This window comes from Herpailurus yagouaroundi, unplaced genomic scaffold (genome assembly GCF_014898765.1).
Source record: "Herpailurus yagouaroundi ecotype Mexico unplaced genomic scaffold, PumYag 205, whole genome shotgun sequence".
In the NCBI taxonomy this organism is placed as follows: Eukaryota; Metazoa; Chordata; class Mammalia; order Carnivora; family Felidae; genus Herpailurus; species Herpailurus yagouaroundi.
Genome location: NW_024412436.1, coordinates 5,936,289 through 5,946,339, shown reverse-complemented (window position 1 = coordinate 5,946,339; position 10,051 = coordinate 5,936,289). Strand labels below are relative to the sequence as shown.

The following is a 10,051-nucleotide window of genomic DNA, read 5'->3' as shown; positions in this document are numbered from 1 at the left end:
GGAGGAACCTTGCTTGCTGAGCTACGAAGAGGTGGGTTCTGTGAATATGTTCCTCTTGCGGTCAAGTTACTCTTTCCTATAAAACTGTAAGTCCTGCAAGAAAGTTCTCTATGTCTCCACGGTCTAAACCGGCACACATTTAAGTGGTCCAGGTTCCTTATGTGTTCATCTAACTTTCCCTGCTGACCACCCCGTAACACCCTTCCCAGACTCAGCATCGAGGCTGAGATCAAAACCTTCTGGAACAAAACCTGTGGAACAAACCATGGCTAGAGAAATCTAGAGACAAAGACTCAGGTGGAGAATATGATGTCACCACGCCCCCAAGAATGGCTCGGTTGGATCACGCTCAGGTTGACCATGCTGAATAGCCAGCGTAGCTGCGGGGAAGATGGCTCAGGGCTTTGAGGACTATACTGGCTACGTTTGTTAACTCCTGTTACTTTCCCACCTCTACCAGAGGATGACCACAGCTTCTAGTGCATTTGCTCATCCAAAAGATTAAGAGAAGGGAAACAAATTCCATTTGGCTTAGATAAAAATGACTGTGACCTTCGAGTGACTTTGTGTCACGCTTTTGGGATTTGGCTATAGGACCCAACTTCCTATAGACTGGACAGACTAGAGTGAGCCATGAGTTCCTTTAAAAGTCAAAAAAATCAAAGTAATTCATTTTGATCGAAAGCCGCCTACCAAAAAGTCCCTTTACAATGAACTTTAAGTATATATTGTTTTTCTTGAATTTTGGTTATTAAATGTTCTTTCAGTTAAATGGACATTCAGTTGGAGCTTGAGAATATGACATTTTTGTTATATAAAGGGTTTTGTGATAATGATAAAATTCTTTGACCTTTGTCTAGAACACAGTTTCCTCAGAGAAAAAAACCAACAACTTATATTTCCTGAAACGTCCCTCGTCACCCCATCCACTCATCCCCATTCAAATTAACCAGGTCACCATCTCTTCAGTGAGGAAATGAGAAGGCCCTGCGCCTGCTGAGAACGGTCTAGAAAACATTCCTGCTGAGGGCCATAGATAGCTCAGGGCTTTGTCCTGGACCTTAGCAATAACCCAGTAACATTCTGTCTCCGGAGACAGATATGAGCTCTGAGGATTAGATGAGTGTTGTGGCATGGAGGCTACAACAGTCTTGGGTCAAGCAGTCAAAGATAGAGGACTGGCAGGTTACCCTGGAGAAACAAAAGAATGTTATCCACGCAAGGATTCTTGGAGTCAAAAGGGAGGGATATTCAAGGGACCAGGACCAGATATGAAAAATACAATAACTCTTTCCTGGGACTGGGGGAACATAACATCTAGTTTGAAGCGATGCTTCGTAACATTGTATGTGTATGTTTGCGGGCGATGAACAAACGAGTATAAGCTGACAGCACTCTGGATAAGGGGGATCACAAAGAGATATCTATTTGTGTCCCTGGGGTCAACACCAACAGGAAGCATGTTTATATTTGGGTTGGCCAGCTAATGGCAAAACAGGAGAATTCGTGGAAGAATAATTAGTGAAATTCAACTGTGAAGACTTTGGATGTTTTAAAAGCTGAATAAAGTCAAAACCTATGGCCGGGAATAGTCTGTATCTCTCTGTTGCTCCCAACTATCATGCAGCTCTCAACCCTTTGGCAGTAGCCCTCCAGAGCAAGAATGAATCATGGTCTTTAGTATTCTCTGAGTTTGGATATGTCCTTTCCCGTAGTTCATTCCCGTTTCTCATGGAACCTCCTTCCATTACGGACTATAGTGTTGCACTGAACGGATGCTGGCTTGTCTAGGCTGGTGCATTCAACTTAAGCTATATGAAATGACAGAGCTGTGCATCTGGGGTTTCCCTGACATATGGTCCATGGATCCCAGGGGCTTATGGGGCCCAAGGAGCCCCTGAAATTGTATACAAAGCAATGTAGGTCTGTAAGTATGTACTTTTCAAGGAAGGAGGGGTGTACTGACTTCATAAGGTTTGAAAAACTGTTTTGGTCAAGTTACAAAAGGCAATTCAGAGTAACATGGTCATACCCTAATGAATGGGTAAACATATAACTTAGGGAATAAGGAAATGCAGATAAATAGTTACTTTGTTAGGGATACTTCTAGCTGCCTGGGGACAGCTGAGATGCTGAATGGTTATGGAGTTTGCCAAAGAGCCTGCACACCTGACACTGAAGGACTGGGTCCCCCTTGCAGCTTATTTTTAATCATTATCCTTTTAGGACCTACTAATAGAAGAAATACAATCTAAAGGCTCTTCCATTGGGCTCAGTTCATCCTGGAAAAGAACACAGAAATAATACAGACAAATATGCAAACAAATTAAAGGAACAATTAGCGACTAATGCAGAAGCAAGACAGATGGAGTGACAGCAAATTAAGCAAATAAAGAGTTAAATGAGTGAATACCTGGCATAATCTCCACAGCAAAACTGGGCAAGAGATCAGCAAGCAGCCCTGTCCTGCCTGGAAGAGGTGGAAGGAAAAGAAGAAGGAAAGAGGTTACTCCAAAGGAAAATACAGCTTGAAGGCTGGCTCCACGTGGCACCGTCCCTACACCAGGGCCATGGACCCATGCTCCTTGGGGTAGGAGAGGCAAGTCGCCGAGGCGGGGCTTAGTCAAGAGAATAACTTTCTCCATCACTCTTTGGCAGCCATCTAAGTGAACTCTGCACCTAAACCAGATGGAAGCAGAAACAGAACTTTCTCTCCAACTATTTATAGAAGGAGGAAATTCTCTGCTTCAAATATGAAAAACCCTGCTTGAGCAGACTGACACATACCATCTCCATTCATTTATACATTCTTCTCCACACATTTTATTGGAAAGTCAAACCCATCTGTATCCAAACGTTCAACCTACATTTTCATACATCCATACACAGTCCTATGTCCATATAAAAACAAAAGTACATATTTGGTTTTAACTCAGAATTGTCTCACTACATGTTCTATTTATAGCCTAACGATGTTTCGATGATTAAAATGTTCAAAGGCGAGGAAAAGATAAAGCTAGATGAGTTACACGCTCCTCTACACTCCTTCTGGTTTCAGAAATACTCTATACATATGTATATGGTCTGGATTTTCCATATGGGACCCACAGCTGGCGTTGTATGAACCCAAGTGCCTTCTGCATGGTTCGGCATACGAGCTTAAGAGCCAGCTGGTGTCAGAACAGGCACCCCCTCGGGGTTCTGGGAGGCAAAGAGCTACGCAGGAACCAAGACTGTAGAGGATGTGGGGGAGGGGGTTAGTCCTTTTAAATACTAGCCTGATTTAGGGGTGCCTGGGTGGCTCAGTCAGTTAAGCATCTGACTCTTGGTTTCAGCGCAGGTCATGATCTCACGGGTCGTGAGTCCGAGCCCCACATCGGGCTCTGCGCTGACAGTGTTGAGGTTGCTTGGGATTCTCTGCCCCTCCCTCTCTCTGCCCTTCCCTCTGTGCCCCTCCCCTGCTCATGCTGTCTACCCCACGGAAGCCCCTGCTAATAAACAAGTCTTGCATTATGAAACAACTGGCAAACTGCCCTCCTGTCCCACTTCTAATGGCAAAAAGTCGCCGTGGTACCACTTAAGCACGCAACTGAATCTTACTTCGCTTAACACGCAGAACATATGCCTCTAGAACGGCTCTATCCACTAGAAATATAATGTGAGCGACAGGTAATTTTTAGCTTTTCTAGTCATCACATCACAGAGTAAAACAAGAAATTAATTGAATACTATATTTTACTCATAGCAGCACTTCAAAGGCTCAGCAGCCACACGTCACTGCTGAACACACAGGTTTAGGGGTCTGTTTCATGCATGTGGAGTGGGCCCATTTAGAAAACGAGTTTATTGGGGCGCCTGGGTGGCGCAGTCGGTTAAGCGTCCGACTTCAGCCAGGTCACGATCTCGCGCTCCGTGAGTTCGAGCCCCGCGTCAGGCTCTGGGCTGACGGCTCAGAGCCTGGAGCCTGTTTCCGATTCTGTGTCTCCCTCTCTCTCTGCCCCTCCCCCATTCATGTTCTGTCTCTCTCTGTCCCAAAAATAAATAAATGTTGAAAAAAAAAATTAAAAAAAAAAAAGAAAGAAAACGAGTTTATTGAGGTGCATCAGAGAAAAAATTACCCACGTGCAGTTTATATTTTCAGTCGAAAGGTTGATCATGATCGGTCACTGGTCCCCGCCTCTGTCAAACTACTCTATGGAAAAGAAGGTCTGACAAAAGTCAAAGAAAAAGGAGTCCCTCCAGGACACTGACTTTTTCTTGGCTCTCCCTAACTATACAAGGCCAACGGGGTAAAAGGTGCCCTGGCTATGTCTCCTGCTTGGGTAATGGTTCCTCATCTGAGAATTTCATTGGGACCACAACACATTCCAAGGGGAAGGAAGTCTAGAATGAAGTGACTTAGGCTAGCTCTGTTTTAGGTCTTGGCAAGAAAGGCTTCTTTCCTTCTGTCTTTCTAGCTTGTGCAGCTGACCTGGTAAGGATGGTCTGCCGCTTGCGAGGTCTCTTGGAAGAACACACGAGAGCCAAGTGGGGCACTGGAGAAAGGTGTACCCTGAAGGAGACTTCTCAGGCTAGCCTTTGACCTAAGCCTTCCTGATAGGCTAAGAGGTGCCTCTAAGACTCACGTGTGGTCTAGGATGGGATACCAGACAGGAATTTGGGGCCAAATTCCGAGCAAGTGATTCATAGCATGCACTGGTCTCATCTGGAGTGTTCTGTGTACAAATATCCCTTGGAATCCCTTGTTGGAAACTCAACAAAGAAACAGCTGGTCAAGGACTGGGGAATTTGGGATGTTGGCCATCTCTTGAAGACATAATTAATATTAATTACCGGCCAATAGTTGATCAAAAAGTCAATATACAATGTTTTTCACAAGCTAGTTATGGGATGCTTACTTAATGGTGGCTTAAAAAAAAAAAAAAATCCAGAGGTGCCTGGGTGGCTCAGCCAGTTAAGCGCCTGACTTCGACTCAGGTCATGATCTCCCTGTTCCCGAGTTCAAGCCCTGCATCGAGCTCTGTGCTGACAGCTCAGAGCCTGGAGCCTGTTTCTGATTCTCTGTCTCCCTCTTGCTCTCTGCCCCTCCCCCGCTCACACTCTGTCTCTGTCCCTCAAAAATAAACATTAAAAGATTGTTTTAAAATCCAGACAATTAGCACTTCTGAATGTATCTCTTATTGTACCTAATAAAATGAGAAGCTTTTCTTGGGTCTACTCTTAAGCTCTCAAGCCTACCAACGTTTTAAACATCTCTAGATACGCTATAGCCCATAATTAACTACATTTATAAAAGAAATGTTATTGATGATATAAACTACCAACTTGTACACTCACAGGAAATTAGCCATGTGATAATTATTAACTATAAAAAATCTATATATTCAAGGAAAATATGGTGCTTCTACTTATTATATAGAAGACATTATATTGGAGAAAGCAGTGAACTGGGAATCAGGGTACTTAGGGCACCTTTGCCATTAGTTTACTTGGTGACTATAGGCAAATTACTTCCTCTTTCTAGGTCTCAGTTTTCTCATTAATCAAATGAGGTGACTGAATAAAGTGATCTATAAATAGGGAGACTATATATCCTCGTTTGTGCCTGTTGTACCTGTGTAAATACTAATAGCACTACTTTTTATTCTCTAGGTGTCTTATCTTGGACGATTAATTATATGGTCACCCAGCCTACAATATTCTTGGTTCTCAAATATGATACTTAGAGATTAGAGTTGCAAACTCGGCTCTGTATGTTTACAGGGACAGCAGGTAACACAAATAAATGCAGCCAGCCAAATGTAATACGAGGTGTAGCAAATAGCAGATTATATGTCTATAGAGGCTGCTACTACTCAAGTCTGGCCAATCGCTGCCCCACAGGAATGTGTCTTCACGGTTGCGGGTCTTCCTATTTTTCAAGATTAGCCAGACCCCAGGTTTTTGTGTGAAATATCTGCATTTTCAGTGTTGGCGATTGATCCATAGGTATTTTTTTAAACACTGGACAAGCCATACAAAGTATGTTTGGGGGCTGTATGGAGCCCAGAGATCACACACTTGCAACCACTGATGGGCATATATAAACCAAAATATTTATGAGCAGGTAAAATACAAAAGCTGGATTTCCCCATAGGCTGGTGTTCTGACATTGTTTCTACACTGAGAATGTCAGCGAAAATAACCTCCAGGAACCTATGTTCAAGCTAAAATCTGTAAGCGACAGCACTACACACAAAATTGTGTGCCTTTCTTATTTCTGGGGACCCGGAATGGGCATCGTGGAGAAATAATGGAGAGATTTTCATTTCTAGATTTTTTTTTTTTTTTACATTTGTAACGAAAAAAATTAAGGATACGGTGGTCACAGAAATATGGACAGGAGAGTCACAAAACTTGTCACTCCAACCGAAAGACACACATCGAGCTTCTCATTCTCCCTAAGGCAACAACCAATAGCTGATGCTTCAGAAGAAGATGAAGCTTTCCCATAATGCACCTGTGTAGCGCTGCCCCAGGATGGCATGGGTGACAGAATCTTGCCATAGTTGGTGGAATTAAATGTCTTCAGAATTCGGGACACAGTAGGAGCTTTGGGGTAGCAGACAATATGACTGTATCATGTCGACAGCAGACAGAGTGCAAAGCTCTCTGGCTTTTATACCACACTTACATTTTATCGGGACTAAAGGCATTTTTAAAAGTAGATTTATGCTTGAATAATATATTTCTGAAAACCATTTGCTTCCAGCTTCTTGCCTAACAATTTCTAAGAAATGCTGTTGCCAGTTAGAAACGTTCTATCTTTTCTTCCTATTCTACCACATCCACTGAAGGTCTGATCTTAGAAAGTCCAAACAATTGCAGTAAATACTTTCCAGATTTCAGTAGCACTTTACCAACACTTGTGAATCATTGCTATTCTTCCAGGATTCAGTTGAAGAGGGGCAATTAGAAGTCACTTTAATGTCTGAGGAGAGGACAGAAAGCAGACCCTGCAAACAGAAGGCCACATTTATGCTTTTCAAACCACAGCTCAAACTATCAGGAGAAAATACAGTTTTGATGCAAGCACTCAAACAGTTTTCCCCAAACCTTGCAGCATCCATTACTTTTAAGAAATTTCCACATGAATAGACCAAACAAATTAGGCATGCTAACAGTTGGTACATGCACACACACACACACACACACACACACACACACACACAAGTGTTGGCTCCGTACAAAACCATCACTAAGTTTGTAGCCAAAAACATTCACATGCTTTCAGTTGACTGATTAGGGCAGAAACATGCATTGTGAATAAAACGGCCTCTGTACCTGACCTGTACAATTCCCATCTCAGCTGTGTTCTGCCATTGACACAGTGAAGTTATCCCAACTCTCTTTGTACGTATTCCTGAGAACCAGCTCACCTCTGGAATGTCTCCAATTCATTCATTCATCATTCAGTCAACAAAAAAAAATGTGTCCTGTGCCAGGTGGGGACACAGAGGAATAGATATGAACCCTCTGCTGGGGAGGCTCGCTGACTAGCCCATGCAGCTTATCTAACAGCGTCAGCTTAAGAACTCCGTTTTAGTTACCTGCTTCTGTTTCACAAAGCTTCCTAAGGTCAAAGCGCCTTCCTCCTGCCAAATCCAATTCTCATCAGGTTTTTTTTTTTCTTTTTTTACATTTTTGACATCAAGTTCCACCTAGTACGAGGCCGTTCCCCAGAGACACAGCCTTTGCCTGGTTTCCCACTTCTCGTCTACTCGTGGCCTTATCTTTGCACATTTCACAACAAGGTCCCAGTGACATTTCCCCAAGGTTCAAATGCTTCTTTTCTTGGTAAACCAGTCTCCTCAAGGCAGGATTTACCTACCTTCTTTACTAACATAACCAGCTAATACACTTCTCAATCTCCTGCTTTGTTCAAACCCTTGCCACGCACAGTCTACAAGACTCTGAAGTCTGTTGCGACAGAGCCCTGGAAGAATGCTGCACTGGGAGGAACCTCCATGCTCCTAAGGACCACTGTGCACACCTACATGAGAGCCCTTGTGGCTCTGGACCGCAGCGACACCTTTATGTGCGCCTCCCCTAACAGGACGGGTACCCCTCGGGGGCAGAGACTGTGTTCTGTGTTTGACACCCTGAGCAGCCCTCCTCACCCATCAGGACCTTGCAACGTTTCCAGTAGCAAATCCCCATTGTCTGGTACGCTGAGCTTCTGGCTGGACTTCTGGTTCACTGCTCATGAGAGTGCTTTTTGTCCCAGATGGAAACAGGCTTTTAATAAGAACACGAAGGAAACATTCATTCATTCATTCATTAAGCGCTATTCTATGCACTGGAGAATGTTTAGCGCCCCTGGACTCAGAGCTCAATGCCACTAGTGTCCTCTAGTCCTGGAATGTCCCCAAAGGCCATCTTGCTATCTAGGAGGACTGAAGCACAACCCCACCGGACAAGTTGACAGCTATCAGGCTATGTTGTTTGAAAGGCAGTCGTTACAGAGAGATCCAACACGCATACAAAGTTTAGCCAAAAAAGCCGTCTTTGTCTCTACCTTTAAAACTTAAATCTAAGCTCTGATTAGTCCAAACCTTCAAAGTGCAATGGAAGGTACCGAAATTCTGGATTTAGGACAAATTTGTTTTCAGATCCCATATCTGCCATTCAATTACTTGCTGACAACGGAAGGTTGTCATGCGCTGGAACCTACCAAAAGGAGGAAAAACAACACTTCCTTCCTACTTATGATGTCACCAAGACTGACAGCACGGTTATCTTCGTTCATTCCTTTGAACTTACTACCTCGGAGTCCTCCTCCGGTTTGCCAATATTCCATACTAATGAACTTTCTGCTCGGGACAACCTAGAACACTTTCCTTCCCCAGTTCCTGTGATTGCCTTCTTCTCCCTTCTGTTTAATGCACCTCTGGGCTTCATCCCATTTCGGAGCTTCCCGAACATGCCCCAGATCCATTTTCAGAGACCAGGGTGACCCACCCCCTGGTCTCTCAGCTCCTGACCATCCAAAATGTTTCTCTCCTAAGGCTTTTAGGAGAGCAGATGGCTTTCTCTGGCCCTCTCAAGTGTAAAGTTGTTTCTATGGCTATTTGGAATCCCAAATAGACTGGAAATTTCCCAAGTGCACACACATCCCTGTTTTTATTCTATATTCCCATAGCAACCATGCATTCAATAAATATAATTTATGATTATCCATCAGAAATGTGGGTATAGCTTTCCTTCTTTTACATATATTTATAAACTGTATTTAAGCATTTCGTGCGTGTACTTTTTTCTTTTTATATCTTTTACATTTCAGGTCACTTTAAACCACAGTGAATAATTCTGACAGTGAATTCTCTCCACAAAATGACTGGTATTGGACCGTCTGCAATTAACTGTCAATAAATGCTTCCGGGTTTTTGGCAGTGATTATAAGCTTGGCCTAAGGCACTGACTTCTTCTATTCACATAGATTCTAGAATTAGATTTTACAGCTAGAAAGAATCTCAGAGGTCATCGAATCCATCACCCTTTCCGTGTTTTCAGGAAACTGGGGCTCAGAGAGGTTAAGAACCGTACTCAAAGTCGCATGGCTAATAATCGAACCAGAAGAAACTGGACCTACTCATCCCCATTCCAGTATTTTTTCCCCAATATCTCATTCCCCCTCAAGCTTTGCTTAGCCTTAATTTAGAAATGTATAGCAACAGCTTTCTAGTCTCCTAGTATTTGCAGGCAGCAACCCTGAAACTTCTGTTTGTGGCATTATTGCTCCACTTACATAATTAAAGTATAATTTTTGGATGTAGGAAATGCTAGAGATGGCTAAAATGTTCAGCATCTTTTAAAGTCGTGACCAGAAGGTGATTACTGAATACATCATAACGCAGTGTGCGCTAATTAAAAGGCATTCACCATTCCGCCACAAACTAATAAACAATAATAAAAACGACTGCAAAGCACTCTGCCTTTGCAAAGTGCTACAGTGAACCGGTTCCCTGCCCCCAGAGAGGGAAGAGATGCCAAGTATTATTAGTAATCTAGC

The 10,051-nt window shown here is 43.2% G+C and overlaps 1 protein-coding gene across 1 annotated transcript in view; it reads right to left on the bottom strand.

The window, feature by feature from the left end:
- The window catches only part of ILDR2 (immunoglobulin like domain containing receptor 2), a 57,410-nt gene that overhangs the window by 25,026 nt on the left and 22,333 nt on the right, over nucleotides 1-10,051 (bottom strand). The window contains exon 4 of the mRNA XM_040451650.1: nucleotides 2,414-2,470. Within this exon, the coding sequence (XP_040307584.1) occupies nucleotides 2,414-2,470 (57 nt within the window). The remainder of the gene's footprint in view (nucleotides 1-2,413; nucleotides 2,471-10,051) is intronic.